This window comes from Doryrhamphus excisus, chromosome 16, assembly GCF_030265055.1.
Source record: "Doryrhamphus excisus isolate RoL2022-K1 chromosome 16, RoL_Dexc_1.0, whole genome shotgun sequence".
Taxonomy (NCBI): Eukaryota; Metazoa; Chordata; class Actinopteri; order Syngnathiformes; family Syngnathidae; genus Doryrhamphus; species Doryrhamphus excisus.
Genome location: NC_080481.1, coordinates 8,255,340 through 8,279,690, shown reverse-complemented (window position 1 = coordinate 8,279,690; position 24,351 = coordinate 8,255,340). Strand labels below are relative to the sequence as shown.

Genomic DNA, 24,351 nt, shown 5'->3' with positions numbered 1-24,351 from the left:
TAATAATAATATTATATTCATTCATGCAATCATTTTCTACCGCTTATCCTCACGAGGGTTGCAGGGGTGCTGGAGCCTATCCCAGCTGTCTTCGGGCAAGAGGCGGGGTACACCCTGGACTGGTGGCCAGCCAATCACAGGGCACATATAGACAAACAACCATTCACACTCACATTCATACCTATGGACAATTTGGAGTCGCCAATTAACCTAGCATGTTTTTGGAATGTGGGAGGAAACCGGAGTACCCGCGCATGCATGGGTAGAACATGCAAACAGAGATGGCCGAGGGTGGTAATAATAATAATATTTTATAATAATAATAATAATAGTATTATTAGTATATAGTATTATTATACTTTTCATAACTGCATTCAAGACTGGCATGATGACCAGAGAGCTACGTTCCAATCATAAACTGTATAAGGCTCTTAAATATTGTGACAGGTCAATAACAATCAATAGGTTATTACTTAGGCCTATACATATTTTTTTAATCTTGCAATAAATACTTTACAATAATAAATAATTTAAAAATTAATATTTGCAAAAATGAATCAAAAACTCTCCCAATGCTCTCACATTGCTAACAATGTGAGTCTATATTTATATCCATATCTATATTAAACAATAATCCCTCATGTATTGTTGGTGATACGTCAATTTCCACGAAGTACAATTCCTTATTTAGAAATATTATTTAGAATAACTTTATAAATACAATATTTAACATTATTAGAGCCATGTAGACATGAAATAACACCCCTATAGTCACCTTTACGCTCCTACTACGGTAGGTTTAATAAAATAAAAAGACATTTAGGTCATGTGTTCCGGTGCTAGGGACAGGAAGTGACAACGCTGGTTCAACAAACCTGCAATAAAAGCCTGTTGTCCTGGCGATCAAGTCTGGTGGTTTTGTGTCTCATTACCGACACCTAGTGACCAGTGTATAGTACTACATATCATCACATCATCTGAATGCGCCTTCTGAATGCCTTGTATTAGTAGTTTAGTTCACTTAGCCATTTTTATACATGGAAATGTTTAATTTAGGCACAAATATGCTTATTTTTGACCAATAATAGTCGGTATTGAACCCCAAATCAGCACAATTTTGTCATATTTTGAAAAACCATGATAGAGTGAAAGCGCTCACAAGTTTCTGTGCTACGTCATCTTCGGGGTCAGAGTTCAGTGGCTCCTCTCCACTGGAGTAGCCATCATTCTCCTCAGAGGCGTCCACCGAGAGCGATGTCTTGGTCCAACCTGGAAGAAGATGGCTGAGTGTTAGAAATGTGGATGATGGGGGGGCGTGGGGGACAAAAAGGGACAAGGTGAAAGAGGTGACAGAATGGCAAACGGGAACAAGACGTGTGTGGAGGCAAAATCAAAAGCACAAGGCCCACACCGGACCGCCGAGATCCTGGCAACACTTTAAAAAGGGAAGCACAGCAAATCACAGCACACGGCCACAATGGCTGCTCTGTACCTCGCCGCTTGCTTTGTAACAGACTAGAGGCGCTGGTCCATTTGACTTTGCTCAGACTGGCGTGCGGGGCTGGACGAGGACAGACAGCCAGCGACAATCAAGACACGGTTGAATGTGAAAATCTACGAGCCAATTGAAGAATGATGATGGTGGATGTTCTTACGGGGGATGCTCTAATGTCCCAGCCAGTCAACACATAAGATGAACACGATGACAACACACAAAAAGATGACAAATGCTTGACTGACAACCTGCTATACCTTTGAACCCCAACGGAGTTGGGTTACTCTTGGCCAAGCCGTGCTTGGCACTGTGCTCGGGGCTCAAGGCCGAGCCTGGCAACACAGGCAGCGACGGTGAGGAGAGGAAACAGAGACAAAGAAGAGTAAGGCACCGTGCAGCAAAACTGGAAATAAACACTTTGGTTGCTTGTTGCTGCTGCACAAGACTCTTGCAATGCCGCGTCATGACCACCGGGCGGCAGAGTGGAGGCATGTTTTCATCGGTATGAATTTATTTTCTTGCTGGCTCACTCAGGGATGATCAAACTTTACCCACCGAGGGCCACAGTGCAAAATGAAATGATGCAAGGGCCACTTTTATATTTTGTAAAGCTCCACATGTACATATGCTAAGAAGCTATATATATTTGAAGGAAAAACTGCATCTCGGCTTAGTGATTTAGAAATTGAAAACGCCTATTATTAGTATCAACTTCACTCTTTGCGTTCCCATTTTTGTTATTATTGTTTTTAAAACTTTCCTAATATTTAAACATTCATCCAAATTATGTTTTTGTATTTTAGTTTTGTAGTATTATGAATTTATTCCCATGTACAATAAGCTTCAAAATGTGCAATACGGGACTTATGTGAAATAGATTCATTCATTCAAGTGAAATTCAGGTACAATATGTACAATACTACTTTTTGTTTACTGCAATTCCACATTTTGTTACTGTATAGGTTATTGCTTTTGATGTACATATATTTACATTTATTCTGAACACCACCCACCACTTTTATATTTATATTCTTATTCCTTATTTTATTTTTATTCTTTTTCTTTATTTTTTTTTTTTACTTTCTACAAAATGCACCATGGAGTTGCACCCAAATTTCGTTGCATGAAATACAATGACAATAAAGGCGATTCTGATAATGTTACAACTTTTTTCCCAAACTAATCCTCCAAAAAACAACTTTATTTTGTTTGTTTTTCATCATATTGCAACATTTAAAAGTATTTTATATAATATTATGCTACTAAAATGGAAACATGTTGCATTTCATTTGATGTTTTCTGAAATGTTGAAGTGCTAAACAGTTTGTGAGTGTTGGGAACTTCCCAGCCACCAACAAAGCAGAAAGCGAATGTACCAAATCCCTGTCCTGCATAGGTCAAAATGGTATCGCTTTTTTTAAAATCAGGGATTGGGTGGAGTCCACTTTCCGTTTGGGTAACTGTACTTTGTTTTGTACTTCCCAGCCACCGTAGGATCTGACCTACACGGCACGCTTGTGTACACAAATGTAACATACGCTGTGAAATCTTGGGTAGGAATTTGTTAGCAAATGTGGGATTTTACTCGTTATTCATATCATCCGGACCGGGATAGGTTAAAGTGCAGTTGATGGGCAATGATTGGTCTACAGCACTCCAACATAAAAAGCCCTTCGCGGTTTGATCAGGTTACCTTTTGGACTCTTGAGATTGCTGAAGCCCTGCAAAGTAAAACGCTTTCTAGCCACGGAGGACCTGTCCGTGGTTGGACTTGTCACCGTCTCATCTGGAAGCAATGCGTTGAAATGTGGGAAAACGGCAATCACAAAAGAACATAGGAAGCAGCCAAAGGAAATGAGAGTGGGTGAGCGTGGTGAAGAGAAGAGTACGAGTCCAGATCAGTAACAGATACCAAAGCAGTTTTCAAATGGGCCCAAGACGCCTTGAAGAGTGTTCACCTTTGTGTTTGGGCGAAGAGACGCTGTCGGACACGGGGCTCGCCTCTGGCTTCTTCTCGTCCTGCTTCTTCTGGTTCTTCTGGCTACTGCTCCAAAAGGGGCTGCGTGAAGACACCGAGATAGCGTCACCACCACAATATACTGAAATGGGTCTGGAATTGTCTCCAGCGCCAACCTGAGGGAGATAGAGCTGTTGTTGCTGGTGTGGTTTGGGGAGTCGCCGCTCTTCTGCTGGCTGGCATCTGCCAATGTTTGGACAAAAGGTTAGGAAGGGATCCAAAGTAACCGAAGCAGGTGGGTGCGAACGATACCTCTGTAGGCTTTCAGCTGTTGGGTGAGAACTTTGCGGATCTCATTCACCCACGCCGTTTTGATCTCAGGCGTAGGAGCCTAAACGTGACAAATAATATGGAACGGGAGCATTCAATGATTCATTTTGTGTTTACATGGTGGGATAAAAAACAACTTGTAGTGTAGTAGGGGTGTCATTTGTTGCCAGTAGCTGTTTTTTATTGGCCCCTGCACATATATTTAAATATAAATACAAAAAACAACCTCAAAACTTGATTCTGCAATCCAATGAGAGATAATAATGTTGGAAAATTGAAGTGCTGTGAATACTTTTTCCGAGTACCCTACATACACAGAAAGCTGCACTCTTACATAGAACTCACCTTTATTAAAGTTCGGGCACTCACAACTTTATTTGGCCCCATGGCGGGGTATTTAGCAGTAACAATAAAAAAATGCATGTATAAGTGAGTCAGCAAGGCTTTGGTTTCGCGGAACGAGTCCTCGTCATTATGTGCAATACTGGATGAAATAAAACACGGGCAAAGTTGTCTTGAAAATTAATTAATTAATTCATTTTCTACCGCTTATCCTCCCGATGGTCATTGGGTGCTGGAGCCTATACCATTTGTCTTCGAGCAAGAGGCGGGGTACACCCTGGACTGGTGGCCAGCCAATCACAGGGCACATATAGACAAACAACCGTTCACACTCACATTCATACCTATGGACAATTTGGAGTCGCCAATTAACCTAGCATGTTTTTGGAATGTGGGAGGAAACCGGAGTACCCGGAGAACATGCAAACGCCACACGGAGATGGCCGAGGGTGAAATCAAATGATACAAAAAGTGGGGTGTAAAAAAGGCAACAGTTGACTTTAACAGGCTTACCTGGACAATAAAGACCTCCTCTCTGGAATTACACCAAATCTCAAACTTCTTGTTGTCTCCTTTAGCGCTCTCTGTAATCCCCACTGCACTCATCTGGCATGGTGAAAAGACGACACGAGTGAGTGAAATGTGAGTTTTCCAGCATTACGCATGTGATTCTATTCTGAAATGGCGGTGCACCCACATTGAGAGAGTGTTTAAAGCTGTACGACGGGGCTTTTTCGTATCCCTCGCCATTCTCCTCCCTCCTCTTGCAGAAGAGCAGGGCCTTCTCATGCAAGAACAGGTGCCTCTGCATGGGCTTGAACCTGGCTAAGTCCTTGACCTTGGCATGACCTTTCTTGTGCTCCGTCCACACACTGAAGGAGCCCTGCATGAGCAACCGACCCAGCTCCGAGAGGTTTCCCTGGAGGAAGGAAAGGAAGCTACTGTCACATACAAGCAGCACGGAGGAATTCTGAAACCTGGCAACAATGCGTGCATGCCTCATATCCTGTGATGGCAATCAGGTGCATGGAGTCATTGACAGCTTTCAGGATGCCCAGAATGGAGGAGAGCGCCTCCTGGAGGTCGTTGCAGCCATCACAACCTTTGCTGTATTTTAATAACTCCTGCAAAGACAGTCAGGGAAGCATCGTCACTCTTCTGCGGGTCATCCAAGCTAACCCCCCACCATCACATCGTGTCACCTTCAACAGCAGCTGGTACTTGGTGATTCTCTGAACAGGTTTAAGGAGGTAGGAGTCCAATCCAAGTTTATGCTCCAGCTTCTTTTGACACTCCTGGTGTACAAAACATTCAACAATTGACGATGTAGTCGAAGATAAAGGCTTAACCGGGTTTGCTGCGATAAGTATAAGTGACGTGGTGGTATTAAGAGATATTAAGAATCGACCGATACATCGGCCGGTCGATATATCGGGCCGATATTTGCGTTTTTTTCCTTGTATCGGTATCGGCCGATATGCGCGTGGGTTCGCCAATGTATTTTTCCACCGCATGATTTACAGTCAGGCATCCGCAGCAGAGGACCCCGCAACACACAACACACGTAGTCGCGGTACCCCGCCCCCACTGTTGAATCACATCAAGGGCGCGTTTTCACAAGTAATAGAGTTAGCTTGCTTTTAACACTTTACTAAGCCCACTTCACTAAGCCCTTCGCTAGGCATAACAGTTTAAGTCAGGGTGTGACAACAAGAAAGCCCAAAAACATCACATACCAATGCAACAGACGAATAAAAGCACTTTCACTAGTTGAGCAGAAGAAGAATGAACAACTATGCAACTTTAAATGCGTGTCGTGTCACACACAGAATGGGAGCAGCTGTGTCTGCTTATGAGAGGTCTTTATCGTGCACAACACAAACTTTAATGATGAGAGAAATGTTTTATATATCGTACTAAATTGTGTCAGTGTGATGTGTTTGTGTGTGTGAAGGCGGGGGGGGGGGGGTGCGGGGGGCTGCATCACGCTGCGGAGGAGCAGTCATCACATTGATGCTAGATAAATTTAAACTACGATAGAAATGTTTTGCACATGGTTGAATATTTATTCCTTTTAAAGTTGATAATGCTGTTTAAATGTGTGTTTAAGAAAGCTGAATCTTACTGTGTTCAGTGTTTACATTTCAATAAACATTTGTTTAAACATGAGACCTGTAATATTTGTTATCATGGTCATTTTTACATGTAAATTGAGGGATCAAAAGCAGTATCGGCCACAAATATCGGCCCAAGCAAAATCGGCCATCGGCTAAGGGTGATGGAAAAAAATCGGTATCGGCCCCAAAAAAAACACATCGGTCGATCCCTAATGGATATCACTCCATCTAAAAGATAATTATCAAGCTTTTGTTGAAGTTAATATTGTAAAAACCTGGAAGAAGGCACAGTCCGAGAACTGTCTCCATAAGCTCTCAGAGCGAGGTTTATTCTGGCAGTAAGCCTCGTAGATCTGTAGGTCCTTCATCTGATCAAAGAAAAATACATTTGTACTTTTCTGCAACAATTGATGAGGCTTAATTAAGGTGGTAATTAAGTTGCTTACTCTTTCTAAAAAGCAGCGGCCCACAAGTTCAGGGCAGTCAGTGTATGCCTCCAGTTCCTTCAGAAATGTCCTGGAAATCCAATTTAGAAGAGTTGCACGAGTGTACAGAAGGCCAGACATTTATTTACTCTCTGAAAGAGGCTTACCTCTTATGAAACTGGTAGATTTCAGACATATTCCCAAAGAGGATGTCCTTCTTGCTCAGCAAGACACTGGGAATGAGGGGAGCCACGGTGGGGTTGTCCATCTCTGCTGCATAGCCCTGAAAGCAACACAAGCACCGCTTTTCAACAACTCCATTGACTCGTGTACGCCGCCGCCACTGCCAAAGCTCACCTCCAAAACACACAGAAGCTCCTCCACATATGCTCTCTCCGTCTCCAGCAGTTCATTCATCACATGGCTGGAAAACACACACACAGGCTGGTTTCATTTTGTTCATGACGGCAACAGTGAAGTCTGAAGATGCTCACCGCCGCAGCACAGCCAGGTTTTCTTCCTCCTCTGAGAGGGAGGCATGTCTGGTGCCGCCATTGTGTAAAGGAGACTCCAACTAAACAAAACAAAACCTTCAGCATGGCCCCCCAAAGGTGTCGTATTTGATCGTATTTGTTACCTTTTTGCAGAGGGCATTATCTGCAGAGTACCTTCGCTCTTTTCTCTGTTGAGCTGACATACAAAAAGCACAATGTCATTTTGTGCAAGTCCACAATACTACTGCATCTTGATAAAAAAAAAGCATACTGGGGGATGCCTGAGGGGATTTGACTTCTGGTCTGGGTGCCACAGGCTGAACTGGACGTGTTTGTTTGGCGGCAAGTTTCTTCAGGCTGATGCGTCTCTTCTCAAACATCTCCTGGACCGAGCTTTGCTTCTGGAAAACTCTATCGACCTGGTCCTGATGGAAGACATTAGTAAGATGGAAGACTTTTTAAAATATAGATAACTTTTTTATAAGTATGTAAAAAAAACTACCCCTGCCCACTCGCAAATAAACAATCCTACATTATTCAGACACACTGACCCTTAGCTGAGGTGTGAGCACCGCCTCATACTGGCAGCAGATGGCACCGCAGTCGACGAGGGTATGAAGCAATGCGGTCTCCAGGTATCGTTCCAGCTCTTGCAGGGCTGCCTCCGCTCCATCCTGTGACTGACATCGGTCTACTGGCTGGCTCGCCAATAAAAAGATTCCCTCTTCGCACCAACGGGAAGCCTGATGGATAAAGTCTGTTACTTACCTTTTCATGTTATCACAGAAACACACGCCTGAGTACCTTCTCCAGAGCCTGGTGGAGCTCCATTGCTGTTAACAGGAAGCTCTTCTTGTTCCTAAGAGTGGAACTGATTTCTTCACACACACCCCGCAGCTCGCTGCACTTCGGCCGAATAGAGTCCTCAGCGTAGTGAGAGCTCTCGATTAGCCGGTCACCTTCGCTGGCTAGTGACAGGGCGTAGTCCAGAAGGTCCTGTTGGAACATCACCACCAAATCAAGTGTCCATCGACTCTATTCTAACTGTACACAACATTAGAGTCAGCAACTACTGTCATTTTTGTGACTGTTCCTTACACAGGCCTTTTCCTCGTGACTGCTAAGCTCTTGGAGGACGTGCTCGGCGTGGGCGGGGCTCACGCTGACCTCTGAGAAGCTGCATAACCGCTGTGATATCACGTCCAGCTGGGAGCGTACCTGCGATCGTCAACACAACCACAATTTGGAGACGATGTTTCTCCTCCAAGTCGAGGGCCTGGTAATTTGTTCTCATCTGACTTCACGGAAGTGTTGCTCGAAATGGCGAAGCTGCAGACACTGCTCCAGTTTGGTACGGTGCCGCTCCCAGAAGTCGTCAAATGCCGTCTCGGTCTCATCCAACTGACCCAGGAGTCTGAGAAGAGTAATTCAAAGACATTAGAGAAAAAAATGGTTAAAATGAGTATAAAAGATGTACAGTAATCCCCAACACAACCAACACAGCATTTCGTCGCCCTTCCTACTTTTTCAAGCCCCTCTTACCGCTGTACAGTGGCTAAGTTGTCCAACTCATCATGGGTCATGTTGTAGTCTGGGTCCGTGTGCAGAGGCTCATTGATGCACTCCAACAGGCGGCCTCCTTGAGACTGCGCCACCTGCAGGTCCTCCTGGAAAATACATGTGATTTTGTTTAAATATAATAGTGGAAATAATAATAATATAATAGTGGAAAACAAAAAGGATGCATGGACCGCTTTGATATTTGGCAAGGTAAATATATTTAATGAAAAAACTACATCTCAGTTTTACTTAATTGGTATGAACTTTTTCTTCTTAAATTTTCCTTTTGTTTATTCTTTCAAATATTCAACTTTGACATTTCCTTTATTCCGTGAGATGACACATTTCCCCCCATAATATTGCAACTTCCAGCCATCCGCCCATTTTCTATGCCGCTTATCCTCACTACAGTCGCAAGGCTATGCTGGAGTCTATCCCAGCTGCCTTCGGGCGAGAGGCGAGGTACACCCTGGACTAATCTCCTACAATTTTGACTTTATTCTTGCAAAATGACATTTTCCCCATTTATTTTTTGAATGTGCCTTTAACAAAATATATTCCTCTGATCTTAGTATCCTCCCCGTCTATGAGAACAAGGGAAGGGAAACAGACCTTCATTTTGTCCTTCTTCAGCGAGTGCGCGTGGAGCAGGCTGGTGGTGGCCTCTGCATCGTTGGGTAATTCTGTCTCTGCCAGCTCGGTGCCAAAGGCCTGCAGAGTGTGAGCTGTTGTCTTCACCATGAGAGCAAACGCTTCAATGGCCTGTGGTGGACATGCAGAAAATCATGTAGACACAGTACAAGGAGAAAGGTGGGCTGGTAGACGCTGGTGTGTGTACATACGGTGCGATGTGAAATCCAGCTTTCATGGCAGTATTCCTGCGAGCCCCCCAAATCTGTGGTTAGTTGTCCTGGGTCGATATAGGCATGGAGCTCGGTCACCGAACTCAGCATGACCACCTGCGAGGTCGCAAGACAGATTGGAACCATGGGGGCGGCACATGAGTGGAGCAGAACCGAGGGAAATCTATTATTTACTTTCAAGGAAAATGAAAAGAATGACAATTGCAGGGAGATAAACCAGCCGCACCTTCATCTTGAACTCATCCTTGTTGAACTTGAAGAGGAAGTCCGACAGTGCCCGCTGGAGCAAAGTAGTGGGACGCAGCACCAGAACCAAGTTTACATTTCCTGGAAAGGAGCCCTGAGGAAGCATTTTATTATCTATTGTTAGTCATAATAATAATAATATAATAATATATAACAAAAAATAATAATTAATACCAAGTAAGAAGTCAAATATTTACCACTTCCACATGGAATGGGAGAACTTTTGTTCTGTTGGACATACCATGGCTGACTCCATGCCGAGGTTAAGTTAACATAATGTCTCATCAATGCAACCTTTTGATGCCTAGTGACCAGAATACTACATATGACTTGTCTTTCAATATTTTTTTTCAATCACGGAACAGCAATCAGGTTTTTTTTTTTACGTGTACGGTGAGGGAGCAATCTTCAAAGTGACAAGGGACAACTGCACAGTGGTATTTTGGTTCTCAAAAGAAAAATGTAAACATGAAATTGATAGCAACTAGGAAATCACATAAATCCAATTAATCAGTTCAAACACCCAAAAATATTAGCAAACATAAGCATAAAAGAGCATACAATATCTTGCATTTGACTTAAAAAAATATATTTTCTTCTCTCTGGGAGGAGTGACAGGCACCTTCCAGCTCATGCACTCCCCCTATCGGGCTGCAGTGAGTCCTGCAAGGGCCTCCCGTATGTCATTTCTGTGGATTTTATTGTTTGGATTAGAAAGAATAATGTCACGCTTACATTAAAGACATGACACAGGCTGCACCAAGTCATGATGTCTAATAAAGGTTTCTGCGACATTATATTATTGACGACATGCTGACAAACACAAACTATGCCACGCATGCCATGAATTGAGTGCACTCAGACGGTAGGCAGGAGTGCACTAAGCTGAGTAGACAAACTGGAGGCAGCCTTTTTAGGTTCCTACCCTATATTTGAAAATGCAAGAAATGTGCAAATGCAGTGATTTTTACTTATTAAAATGTTAATGATTTAAATCATGTAGAAAATTTCAATAGATAAATATTGATATTTACTACTACATAATGCAGAAAATGTGCACCAAATGTAGCTGCGACCGATTTTTTACGAAGATGACCTGCACACGCTGAGCACAAATACATTCATCCTAGTCATGAAATGCCTGCATGTAGTTGCCATGGAAACCGTTCTCCTGGGAAAATGCACAAGCAGCGATGAAGCCACAGAGCGAGGGATGGACACACACACACAGACACACACACATACACACACAGTACCACTACACGTTTTGGTTGTGTTGTGTGTTTTGTTAATTGTATATTAAGAAAGTGTAACCCACAATCCACAATGCCAATCTAATTTATGTCATTAATTCTGTGCGGCCCTCGTGGCATTAACATGACAATGCACACGCCGCTCCACTCCATGCTAATACAGACACACAAACAGACGCCCTCAGATACACACTTATGATGGGCACACACAGACAGGATGAAAGGCACCCATAAATAAATGACAAGAATTAGAATACTAATTTCTGCTGGCCAGGTTGTTTTACATTCTCTTTGGGAGTAAAACCAATGCCGTCTTTTTAACAATGTCCTTGTGGCACCCCTGGGGGGGGGTTAGGATAGCCACGTGCTAATCCACAAAGCTCCAGCCCCCTATCCTTTGGAACAAAGGGGGCTTTAATGTCGCTGTGAGATGCTATACACCATACACCCAAAAGTCTTAGGACACAGCTCTTGATTATTCTTATCAATCAAGGGTTCAACTAGACCCATTAATTGTCCCGAATATTCATTCTTTTTGGATGAGTGAATTTTGTGGATGAGTAATTCTTCCCTCCCACTTTTGTGGGAAACATGAACCATGTTCCGTAAGGGGTCATTGGTCATGGTCTGCACTTCAAGCGTTTCAGCTCCACCGAGTCAATAGGTCGTTAATGGGGGTCGTTAACGGGTGTGAATGAAGTTTGTGGGAAAATTTAATTTTCAGCTGATTTCCGTGAATGAGTCGTGATTGCAAAGTGAACGTATCCAAGCACGCCTCTGCGTGTTTTATTCACATGAATGAGTTAACTTTTCCATTTGTCCAATTTGGGGGGGAATTCTAAATGTAATTTCTGTCACGTCTTGAATCTTTCTTGTGATTGTCAGCTAATAACTAATAATAATTCTAGGCAGCAATTCCCTTCCCACACGCTGTCAGTGCTTCTTTTTTTCTAGTTTATTGCCTCCTTCCTGCTAATTAATGAAGCTATGGGCCACGTCTACTGTCGTGCTTTGGACATGCGCAAACTCGTCTTGAGACTTTTCAGGTGTTCCTTAAATAAATAATAAATAGATAAATGACATCAGCCAATCGCGGAACAATGCTGAGGCAAAACGCTGCTTTACTTATGGTGCAAAAAAACAACACAGCACTTTGTTAACGCATAACACCATTTTACAGTATGTGGGTAAAGATGACTAAGCGCCCACAAGGCATGCAGGGTACTCCCTAATTTGCAACTTCATTCTGTCATTATATTGCAGCTAGGGACTAATAGGGATATAGCTGGGATTAGACCGTCGTGAGACAGGTTAGTTTTACCCTACTGATGATGTGTCTTCGCATCCTCAAGACTTTTAGGCTGATATCGGGATCTTCCCTTTAATGAGAACCGATGTTGAGCACGTAACACAAACATTTGCGGAGATTGCAGCAAAACACAAATATTCTCTGGGAAAGGGCTATAACTCTACTTAAACATTTGTACACTCACACACACACTAATATAGTTGGGAAACAGTTTCTCATATAGTAAGGTGTCTGCAATAAGTGCTACTTCAATATGCACTTTTGGCTAAATTGCTCATCCTTATCTGCCAATTATGCAAATGAGCACTACTGCCTACTGCCACACTTAACCAGCAGACCTGTGGGAAACCCTGCAAATGGTCACCTAGCCGAATGGACAAAAATAACAAGTGAAAGAGTAGAAGACTGGATGCTACCATAGCTGCAACGGTTGGACAAACTCCAAATTTTCTCACATGTTGGCTTCTACTAGAGCTACTCTGCCGGTGGCCTAACACTTTTGTCCACATAGTGTGCATCGGAACACACTCTAGTCACTTCACCCTACAGCGTTCACCGGCACGCTCGGCTGACTGCATGTCCTTAACTGCGAGAACACACTGAAACAGGGATGGGGGGTGTATTTTAATGCTGTCACTGGACCTACAGTGAGGCTTCCCTAATGGCAACCATTTCCAAGAGCTTAAAGTTCATCTTCAGATTGTACCCACTGCACACTCCCCACCTTTTCCCCACCTCCAGCAGAATAGCACCAGGTGACCTTGAGGAGCAAAGCTTCTCATGGGACGACAAGCGACCTTGCCTTGGCAATAGGACACTCCGCTGTTGGCTAGTTGATACAGTGGGCAGATGACACACACCCTGAACCAAACCTTACCTAAAACCAGTTTAGAATTGTCGATACAGGATATATAATAGACCAGGGAAGTACAACCCCTCTGTGAGGCTTACTGTCACAGTGGCCGTAGTTTCTCAAATACAAAGGGAGAACAAGTTAGCCTGATGAGCTTGGTGCCCAATTAGCATATATTAGCATGCATCTGCATATATCCAAGATGCTAAACAGTGTTGCACCGGATAAGCATCTTGACAACACATGTGTGGACTGTGGTGGCTCTGCATGAACAAGTGCTGCCTAATGATGATTAACAGACACATTTCCCTTTCCAATTGCCTTCTAAGGGCCCACTGAAGGCTGTGTTGGACACCTGCTGGAGGTTGACATGTAGGCTGACATGCAATGTAGATACAGGTGACATGTTTTTTTTTTTTTGCAGCTCACACACGTGCAGGGACCCTGCGCACACACACAGTGCCTTACTGCAATCCGGAGCAGGGTAGCCCTGACAGCGGCCCATCGGTCCAGTCGCCTGTCGATGATTAGGATGAAGCCTACTCCTGATGCTGCAGCGCTGCAATAGAGAGGAACAAGCTGGTTATTTATTTACGCTGCATTTCAGTGTGCCATTATGTAGACTAAAAATATCGCATGTGGGAGGAAAACTGAATTAATTGTTGAACACGTTGCTGCCAGTAATGTGTTTACAATCAGTGCGAATGATGCCGACAGAACCCGACAGTCACCATGACAACCTGGGCTCGGCATATTTGTGTATGTAACAATCTCGCCATCCGTTCCATGCAGAGTGCCATATGCAGCATCCTCATCAAGATAATGTAGGTGTCAGTATGTGTGTGTGGTAACAGCAGCCACTCCGGTCAAGGTTCGGTTCAACATGCTGACATGCATCCTGACATCTAATCCAATAAAGCCCAACACAACATTTGGACATGAAATATCAATAGCGCTGTGTTTTTCCTTTTAAGGGGCAGACGCAGACACAAACACTAGCAACATTCTACCTAGCGAATGCAGCAGTAGCAAGCAACCCTCAATCCATCCATCCTAGGATAAATATTCAAACCAGCTCAATAATCCTTGGAATTCCAGACTAAAAAAAGCATAATTATCCTCAATATTTCAATGTTGTCATCCATTTATATTCCGGTATTCCATTTTGTCTGGTTCCTGCATCAATGATCATCTGTTTTGCAGCCTGCAGATGGAGAGAGGTGACCGTTCTCATCCTTAAAGAGCGCTGCCCCCCCTCTCCGACTCCTCCTCCACCACCCGCTTCACCTCCTCAGCCAATTAGAGACAAGCTCTGCATCTTACTCTTCTCCCACAGCCAATCGGAGCTCGGCAGAGCAGCTCGATTGGCAGTTGGGTGCATCGAGCCGGTGGGAGAGGAGGAGGGAATTCAGAGAGGGGTGCGGGATATGAAAAGATATAGCTGCAAGGACAAAAAAAGGGAACACCAAAAGGCCGCCATGACGGACATAAACATCTAGCAATGCCTGCGGTGTTCCATGTTTGTTAAGATTATTATATTTTAGTGAAAAATGGAATTAAACATAATATATCCTCATTCTCCCTTCTGATGATTTCTCCAAGGTCTAATTTTATAGTATGGGTGACTTCATCCCTTACATTAGCACTGTGGTTGTGTGCTGCCATCTGTTGTTGTCCAAAGGCATTGAGCCTGCAACTGAAAACCTGTGTGAAACCAACCTGGGGACTCTGGTGAGGTAGCCAAGGACATTTTGGATCTCCTCTTCTTCCAGCTCGCTGAAAGATGGGAATTCTGGGAAGATGATGATGGGGCTGCCATCAGTCCCGCGGCCCCCTGGAGGCAGAGAGGTGAAATCAGCCACAGTTGCAGACAGACACCAGGTTGTCAATTGGAGTAATCCCTCACCACTTTGATGTTAGAATTACATGGCTTCACTCAATCACAATTTTTCTAAAATATAATATATAATATATTGCTGTTTCATGGTTGAATGTGGCCTACTAGTCTATATTATGTCATATCTATGTTTAATAAGTTGTATTTTCGCTTATTATGTTTACTATATTTGGGAATACGAGTGTAAAGGTGACTATAGGGGTGCTATTTCATGTCTAGAGGGCTCTAACAATGTTATAGACCATATTTTGAAGATCCCAAACAGTTTTTTCGGTGTTTTACATGCTCTAATGACAAAAATATTCAATTTTTAAAGAGGAAACTCTACTTTGCAGAAATTCACTTGTCACGGTCGGGTCTGGAGCCAATTAACTGCTCTAAACGAGGGACGGCGACATTTCTGCCATGCTCCCCTGAAGAAAAAGCAATATTTTCACGCCCTAAAACCGTAAACATCGGGTGAGCATCCCCTGCTGATTCTTTTTCAAAAAAGTACAGTTGGCCTTTGTTCATCATGCTTAATTCGTTCCAAACCCGACCGCGATAAGTGAATTTCCTCAAAGTGGGAGTACATTTTAATAAATATATAAAGAGTATTACTTTCTCAGTATGTTTTTTTAACCATGACTAGAGCCCTGTAGACATGAATAACAACCCTATAGTCCCCTTTACACATTGCAAAAATGCGCAGGCCATGGGATCACTGCAGGGATAGGAGACAGCCACGGCTTTAAGCACAGCATTCTAGTCAGCTCACTATTTAGCCTCCAGTTTATGTATTTATTCTCAATAAGGGTTTCAAAAACTTGCACACAGAATGGGGGGGAGAACGTTTTTCCAATCACATCGGACATGCAGTGTGAATAATAGGTAATGTAATGCCATGTCATATCAATGGGAATTTGATTTCAACTAAATGTTTGGGGTACAACAAGAGACCAATGTGTGACTGAAGTGCTCACAAAATCAAAAGGGGGCATACACAAGCACACACGAGAGGATTCCTCTTTCACTGCTGGTTCAAATTGCAAAGCAGATCATCACAGTGGTGAATTATTCACACGGCGTCACCAGGCAGCCGTTATCGTCACGGCAACCCATCCCAAGTGTGTGTGTGGTTCTGAATGCAAGTTTTTCCTTGTCCTTGGCTGTGTGGTTCTCTGGCATTATGTGCATGAATCAATGCGCGTCAACTTCATACAATCAAAATATCAAACAATAAACTTGTGTACTGTAAGGTGCAAAATGAGTGTAAATGAGAACAGGACGGCAAAACCAACCTGGCAGGGTGGCAAACTGCTTCTGGAGCTCAGAGCCAATTTGTGCCGCACACAGAGGAACATCTTGTGTCTGTAGGATTTCATCTAGGAAGAGAAATATACTTAATTCCCTGTTGGGTAGCTGGATTTCAGATGAAATTCATAACTTGCACATTCGTCTGTCACATTGTGATGGTGTGTTTTGTCATTTTTCTACTTTTTTTTCTGTCTACCTTTGTGTCCGCCTTGCCAACTTTCCCTAATTTCCTGTATTTTGCCCCCCTTGTTTGGCATTCCTTTCTTTGTCACATTTCTCACGTTTTTTCGGCATCGTGTTTGGCTATTACATTAGCCTACAAGAAAACCAACAGTATCCCAAATGAGCAAACATTTGGCGACAAAGGCGAGGAAAACCCCCCTGGGACAGAACCCAGGCTTGATATGGAGGGATGGAGTCGTTTCCCCCCCCACTTTTGCTGTTTTTTTGTTAAAGGAGACCAATTATGCGCATTTTTCAGCCCTCATTGTCATACACACTTTGTCAGAAGCACTGCTGGTGCTGTTGAGCTCAGAAGCCGGATGTGAGGGCGCCACGTTTACTACTAACTGCAGACAATCTTGACACAACATCGGTAGTGGAAATGCGGTCATTACACGTTTTTGTGCGGGACTACCATGTTCCACACTGTGAGCACTGTGGTCGGTATCCGACATTAATGCACCTTTCCAGGCTAGAGTGCACTGCTTTTGGATTCAGCAACAATTTGGCGGATATTTCACATGCTAATTATATGCTAATGTCCCTTAAAGGACACAACTAGACTCCTGTGGTGCACCTATTTCTAACCATGTCGTGCAACTCAAACCTACAACTTCCTGGTGCCCAGGCCAAATCCCCAAACGCCGAGCTACTGCTGTCGCCACTTCTTTTTTTGGTAATAAATTACAGTGGTGAAAAAGCCACCACAAGAAGGAAAGGTAGGAAAAGGTATGGAATTTACAATATGGTAAGATGGATACGTGGCGCAGCCGCAGGTCCCCTTGGCAGACTTCAAACAAACCACAAGCATTCCAGCAAAGCCGAGAAGCCTCTAATTTGACCGAAAACAACGCTCCGCTATAATTAGTCACTACTACAGCAGAGAGGGTGAGAAGCTGGGAAAGAAGGACTTTGCAGCAAATAAGCATTACTAATACGCATTGTGTGTGTCGTCTGCAGATGCGGTTTCATGTGTCTGGCGCAAGATTCAGACCGGCAACAGTAACCTTCGTACATTGGTGAACCTCGTTGGTACATTGGTAAACCTCACTCCCTTACGCCTTAAAGAACCGCGCTGGATGACAGCCCGGGATTTTAGGTTAGCGCCTTGGCCGGTGACCATCGCTACATATTTACATGTTGCACTGTTTAGGTGTTAAGGAGGTTCTAAGTAGAGCTCCAACACGCAAAAAGAAGAAATTGGAGTGAGACAAAAAAAATCAGCAAGCGATTTATTGCTATTAGGCTATAAATCAGCTGACCAAAAGTTTAAAATCATAGCTAAAAAAAAAACACAGCCTGAAACTAGAATTTTAGAATTTAGCTCTGCCATTCTTGTTCACCTCAAAAATGTGGGCATGCTTGATGCCAGTTTCCTGTCAGCTAAAGGGATGTTGGTCCAGGGGGTGAATCCACTGTCTGAAACTCCACTTTTCCATACATGCCCAAACGTTCTCAATTGGATTTAGATCAGGGGGAACACGCAGGATGCTCCCGGAGAGTGAGGTTATTCCGATGGAAGTAATTTGTCAGGAGGGCATTGTGAACTGCAGTGTTGTCCTGCTGAAAAGTCAGTCATGAGGGATTCTTCCTCTGTGCAACATCTCGGCATAGTAGACAACTGCCGTTTGACGCCCCTGCGCAAAGCGCCCCAAGATCATGATGCCCCTTCAACTTTGCTACGTGCCATTTTCTCACTTTCTTCATCTTTGTCAACAATCAAGTCTTTCATCAAGGTAAAAATGATGTAAACTTTTGCTTGTCACTCCGTGGTTTGTGTTAATATATTTGGGTGTCCGGAATGTATACATTGAATTTGCATTATGTCTTCTGGGAAAAATGTATTTGGTTAGAGTACCTTTCGGTTTGAGTCAATGGATGAATGACGCTAACCGAGGTTCCACTCTACTTACTTAGCAGTCCACTGACGAAATACACTATACCATAGATACAACGTTCAGTGCGCACAAGGGCATCAGACATGCAGGCGTCTTGCTTTCTTACTGCTACTGAACTCTTAAACTGCCTGCTTTGTATCCAGTCCAGTGAAAGAAATCAAACTATGGCTGCTACGAGTGAACCCTCACACACACACACACACACACATTCACAGTGGAAGTGGGGCACACACAAATAGTGATTATGGGGGGCCGAGAAAAGAATGTCCCTCCGCCTTACTCACACCCTTCCCCCCTACCAGCAGATCTCTTCCTCATTTCATTCATGTTTTTTCACAGGCTTAACAGCAACAAATAACACACATCCCAACATGCATCCCAACATATGAATTTCAATATCAATTTCTCAGTTTCTCAGACCCTGACACATTTCCTTCCATATGTCAACAGTTACACATACTATATATGTGTCCATTTGGGGGACAGTGAGGAAAAACAGCTGAGAAAGTGACTTCAAGGAGGAAGAAGGGAAACCAAGAAGAAACCAAGAGCATGAAGGTCTTTACATGACTGCCGATACTCATAATGAGTTTCCATTATAATGCCAAAAATGCCTCCAAGTTTTGTCATTCTGCACTGATGGCAATCAAGTCGTCAGCCCAATATCAGTGTCAATTCAAGAACCATTTGTTGTGTCAAGTAATGAAGGCCCAGCTAATACTTTTGGCGTCAAACCACACACACACAAGCTTTTATTTCAGCTAAACACACACGCAAGGCCAGTTTAAATAAAGCAGCCAGTGGTTAATGGCTGCAATTTGGAGTCCGTCTGGTCAAAGTCCCCGGAAGTGAGAGCGCATGGGCCACAGTGCACGTGCATACAACACAGTACATACAAAATGCATTTAAAAGCAGGGGATTTGTACGTACACACACACCCAGCAGGGGTCCACTCATCAAATTCCAACAGAGGAAATGGACAGTCGCACGTGTATGCATGTTGAGCTGCAAAGCTTTGCCTTCCACTCGGCAGCTGTGTGTGTGTGTTGACCCCTGTAAGGGAAGCCGAGCTCTATTATCTGGCATTACGGTGAGGCTTTACCAAAACTCCATCTGTCATGGACACACACACACACATGCACACTCACACCATGCTCAACAACAACTGGGTCACGCAGGACAGTGGTCTGTACTGTGCGTGTATTCTGTTTGTATAATTTGTTAGATGCGCTGGTCTGATGCGGAAAAAGTACTGCTCGTCAAACCATTATGGCAGAAGAAAAAATAGGCTTAATACTTAACTAGCCCATTGTACTCTCATGGCCTTTCATGCAAGTGCATTAGTTGTGTTATCCTTTTTCGGCTTAAAAATAAGCGACACCAACATCAAAATAAGTGCATAAAATAGCAGCCTTTCTTTAACCGCTCTGGCTCTTCGCTAGCAGGTATCATATTATGAAGTCTAACATGCATAATGAAAAGGACAGAAAGCAACATTAGACAGCAATTCAGACTGGACTAGTACTGCCTGGATATTGCATGAACACAAACTCGTTCTTCACGCAATCAAAATACCAAACATGTCTGTGATGTCATCAGCAGATGACTCTGTAGTTCTTTGCTAGCTAACACAGTTACGCCACATGTCTATTTTCTTTTGATTACGAAAGTTGCAGGTGCCGGCACTTCGGTCAAGATGAGAAACACGACAAGTGAATCACGTCTTCAGAGAACTCAAAAATGATGTACAATGTTCATATGTCACTTTCATTCCTCAGTATATTGTACAGTATTTACATGGATTTTGAAATGTTTTCTGAATGCAAAACTATAAAAAGGTGTTTTAGCTTTCTGGAATTGCTTCACTGGATTTGCATTATTTCTTATGAGGAAATTGTTATATTTTTTTTGTCCTGTCCAGCCATTGGGGCAAATAGTATTGTTGATCTAAATGCCCTTACATGCGAAACAGATTTGCTCTATGTCAAGAAAGGTGTTGGCTACAACTTCCCTGTACCATGAAATGTTATTTGCCGTTATTTGATGTTTTTGTTATGCGCATTTGGAGCGACCGGACCGGAGCAAGAAGAAACACAGAAAAGAAGAAGAGAAACTGGGGTGGGGTTGGGGTTTGGGGGGGGGGGGGGGCAGTAGAGAGAGAGACAAAAACAGCAGCAACAACAATTCCCATAACAACAACAGTGACAAACAGGACTGAGGAACTTATGAGGAAAAATGACTCGGTTAGAGTATGTTTCGGTTAGAGTCGGACCCTCTGGAACAAATGAATGACGCCACTAACCAAGGTTCCATTGTATTGCCTTGCATGTGCATTTGACACCATGCCGGAGGGCTATGATTCTGGCCTGCACGACACCTCACTGGATGCTAAAGTTTAGTGGGTCATCAGTCGCCTGTGGGAAGGTGAGCTGCTGCCCCCTGAAAGTTCAGCACCCGAGTGTGAACGTCAGATATGTGCACCAGCAAGACTGAAGTGGTCTTTTGAAATGCAGAGATGCATTTATTGCTTTGTCATATTTCAATACAGTGGACTCATTGTGTTCTCTTGTTACGTGAATGCAGGGGCTGTTTTCAGCACAGGGACCAAATAAAAAAGTGCGTTACATTGAAATGATTCAAAGTTGTTGCCTGCTCTGTGCATGCACACAGCTCACATGGCAGATTGCATTATGAGAGCTAGGCAGCTTCTAATCTTGACTTGGCAAGTCGCAAAGCGTGCAAGGGTTTTGATACGGTCGCAGCCACCGCGTGTCTGCTGGGATACCTGCATGCAGAGAAAACACACACGTGCACGCGCACATAGAGTGAAGTGGAGGAAATGGTGACTTTCTCTCTTTATAAAAGGTGTATTCCCCAGTGTTACTACCAGAAGACAACAGTAAGTAATAATGGGACACAGTCCAAACACACACACATATACATGCGCTTTACGGCCAGGACAAAATGCATGGTTTGCATTAAGTAACACTGATGGACAGTGATGCTTTCAACACAGGAAGTGTCTTGGGGCAATAGAAATCAATGACCACGGCAAAATGAGGCTGTGCTCCTTCATAACATGATGGTCGTACATTCATACGCCGCTCTGCACATCCTCGTGCTTTCGCCAGGAACATTCTGCGCGGTGATCAGCTGATTCAAGAAGATGATTTCCAATGGAACAACATGACCTCTTTTTGCAGATTCAACTCAATTCAAGCAAGATTTTGCGCATGTGAAGTGTTGCCAAGGAATCAGAAATCAGCAAAACATTGTGCACCTTCATAGCTATTCACATCCTGCATGCACAAGAAATATATTCAAATATATTATAATACACAACATCTAATTTAATAATATATAAAAAAAAATACAAGTAACATCCTGCAAAACACCAACAACTGAGAAGTTACTCTACCTGTCAACACCTTCAGTTGCAACCAAAGCCTGGTGATATCAAAGCACAGTTGAGACACTCGGTTCACAGCCATCATTGCTGGTAGCCGTCTGGCCCCCCCTCGGATACATGCTGTTAGAGAACATCCCCATGGAAGTTTAGGCACCGGCAATCCATTCCAGCACAGCTGAGGAGGACCCAAGCTGCTGTCACTGAACAGTGGCTTGGCGCACACACACACCCGCATGGACACACACACACACACACACACACTTCCACAGAAAGTAACCCCCCCGGGCAGGCGGAGCCACAAAAGGTCCGCCCCTAGTTTCACATTTCAGTGTTTCTGCACAAAGAGCATCCCTAATGGGCTACACAGAAGTTGTTAACATCTATATATTTAGATCTGCTTTTGTCACACGTACTCTATGTACACATGCATGTGCGCACACACACACGCACACACAAAGTCACCCTGAGGATATCAAATCACTAAAACAAAACCTATTATGCTCATTTCCATTATGTAACTGATTCACTTCCTTTTGCAGGAAGAAAAGCCACAAGGTGTGGTTGCCGTGTTGCCGTTATAATAGCCGTGTGAAACAGGTAGCACACTTCACTCCCTAGCTTAATAGCAGCTAGAGTTGACACAAAATGATTATATTGGGGGGGGGGGGGGGGGGGGGGCAGGATTAGGTTGAATCAGTACACAAGCCTTATCTTGTCTGCCACATACAGCTAAAATATGACGCTCATTATCACTTGGTGGAATAAAATAAAACAGATTGTTTTGGTGGGAAGCACAAATCCAAGGAAATACAGCTGGAATAGGTGCAGATTCTGGAAGACCGAGAAAGCTTTCTATGCGGGTTATTGTGTGTAGCTGCTCTATCTGACACCACAACTCAATACAAAGGATCAATACAAAGTTTTTGGACTAATAATAAGCAGCATTCAACCACAAAACAGCATGATTTATTATTATTATATTTCGGAAAAGCTGTGATAAAGAGTGACGCTGCAAACTTGGAAGCATGAAGTGGGGAGGGATTACTGTAATATATTTACTTTCATAGCTCATACACTTCCTGAGGATAAGCGGCATAAAAAAAAGGATGGATGGAGCTCAAAGTGTTCAAAACAAACCCCTCGGAAAGGTAAGGAACTTGACGCTGAAATAAATTCCTGGTGTGTAAATGGGAACACGTGCGTCCATGGGATGTAAATGAGACATCTGTGTGTGTGTGTGTGTGTGTGTGTGTGTGTGGGATGTGGTGCAGACTAGACATCATTTATTTATTTATTTGACATACAATTGACTCCTTCCGCTGCCGGTTAAAACGCTATTGGTTCAATAGAGAGTAAACAGGAAGACACCACTTAGGACGTGCCTCAGACCAGAAGAAGATGACAGAATAAAGAGTGATGATACTCGATATCCTTTATCCTCTTGCTTCTTATGACCTGCATAGAATAGAGCTGGTTGGTGTTTGCATTTCCATTTATGCTAACTTAACAGCAAACTACTATTTTGTGCTCCAGCGTAGATCCTGTTATAGCTCTTCTGTAGGGGCTGACCGCAATTCTCTGCCAAAACGCTGTGTTTTCCTGAAGGTTCACTAGCTATTTAGCTTCCGGCGTAGTAGTCGTAGTGAACAAGGGCAGCTGAAACGACAACCAGATCATTGTTGGAGCCGGAACATCAGTCACTTTAATTGCTCCGAAACCACCCCTACGGGTTTTTATCATATTCATAGACTGAAACTGCTCAGATTTGCAAATGGGTTTGCTGAGACGCTCCTCAATTTGTCCCATGGTTTCTTTGGTTTTGGCATTTTAAACGGAGGGGGGTTGGGGGGGAACGCAAATTACAGACTAAAGAAAAGCCGACCAATCACAGCGCTGCGGTTCAAGTCACAGCTGACATGAGCCAAACGCTGACATTATGAAGCTTTCACATTCAACATGTTAAGTTGTCATTATAATAGTTCCTCCCAGCATACAACATTTTGGACGCTATTTACGTACATGTGGGGAGGTCCTGCACAGGTCCTCAAATTGAAGGAAAATAAATCTTGTTGGGATAAACTTTAACAGAAGCGAAGAGTGTTAATTAGGATGTATGTGCGGTGTCATTATGGTTGTGGGAGGTGGACAGTTGCATTACATCCATGTAAAAGGGGCATCACAAGAAGCAGATGAAATAATGGAAAACAGTGTAATAATCATCTTGGGATTTTCACTAAAAGAGGAAGTCACCCACCGGAAACAAAGACACACCCACCCGGGATGCTCACATTGCATACAGGGGACTACCAAGGAACTTAAGAGCACTTGAGCAACACATTTTGATGGTGCAATTGTTTGATTGTGAGTTTCTTACTCTTCAGAGCT

General features: G+C 43.5%; 1 protein-coding gene across 4 annotated transcripts in view; it reads right to left on the bottom strand.

The window, feature by feature from the left end:
• The window catches only part of mcf2la (mcf.2 cell line derived transforming sequence-like a), a 28,940-nt gene that overhangs the window by 2,411 nt on the left and 2,178 nt on the right, over positions 1-24,351 (bottom strand). For 2 of the 4 annotated variants that reach the window (XM_058050806.1, XM_058050804.1), the window contains exons 2-29: positions 16,422-16,505; positions 14,964-15,078; positions 13,713-13,803; positions 9,810-9,923; positions 9,563-9,679; positions 9,333-9,482; positions 8,703-8,827; positions 8,460-8,574; positions 8,259-8,378; positions 7,965-8,156; positions 7,712-7,903; positions 7,432-7,585; positions 7,304-7,356; positions 7,161-7,240; positions 7,024-7,090; positions 6,834-6,949; positions 6,688-6,757; positions 6,517-6,609; positions 5,327-5,419; positions 5,123-5,248; positions 4,822-5,043; positions 4,638-4,730; positions 3,765-3,843; positions 3,629-3,695; positions 3,454-3,554; positions 3,189-3,281; positions 1,753-1,827; positions 1,160-1,269 (exon numbers count right to left, since the gene is read on the bottom strand). In XM_058050806.1, the coding sequence (XP_057906789.1) occupies positions 1,160-1,269; positions 1,753-1,827; positions 3,189-3,281; positions 3,454-3,554; positions 3,629-3,695; positions 3,765-3,843; positions 4,638-4,730; positions 4,822-5,043; positions 5,123-5,248; positions 5,327-5,419; positions 6,517-6,609; positions 6,688-6,757; positions 6,834-6,949; positions 7,024-7,090; positions 7,161-7,240; positions 7,304-7,356; positions 7,432-7,585; positions 7,712-7,903; positions 7,965-8,156; positions 8,259-8,378; positions 8,460-8,574; positions 8,703-8,827; positions 9,333-9,482; positions 9,563-9,679; positions 9,810-9,923; positions 13,713-13,803; positions 14,964-15,078; positions 16,422-16,505 (3,107 nt within the window). Of the gene's footprint in view, positions 1-1,159; positions 1,270-1,752; positions 1,828-3,188; positions 3,282-3,453; positions 3,555-3,628; positions 3,696-3,764; positions 3,844-4,637; positions 4,731-4,821; positions 5,044-5,122; positions 5,249-5,326; positions 5,420-6,516; positions 6,610-6,687; positions 6,758-6,833; positions 6,950-7,023; positions 7,091-7,160; positions 7,241-7,303; positions 7,357-7,431; positions 7,586-7,711; positions 7,904-7,964; positions 8,157-8,258; positions 8,379-8,459; positions 8,575-8,702; positions 8,828-9,332; positions 9,483-9,562; positions 9,680-9,809; positions 9,924-13,712; positions 13,804-14,254; positions 14,488-14,963; positions 15,079-16,421; positions 16,506-21,975; positions 22,412-24,351 lie in introns of those variants that run through there. The other 2 variants (XM_058050803.1, XM_058050807.1) reach the window with 2 other exon arrangements.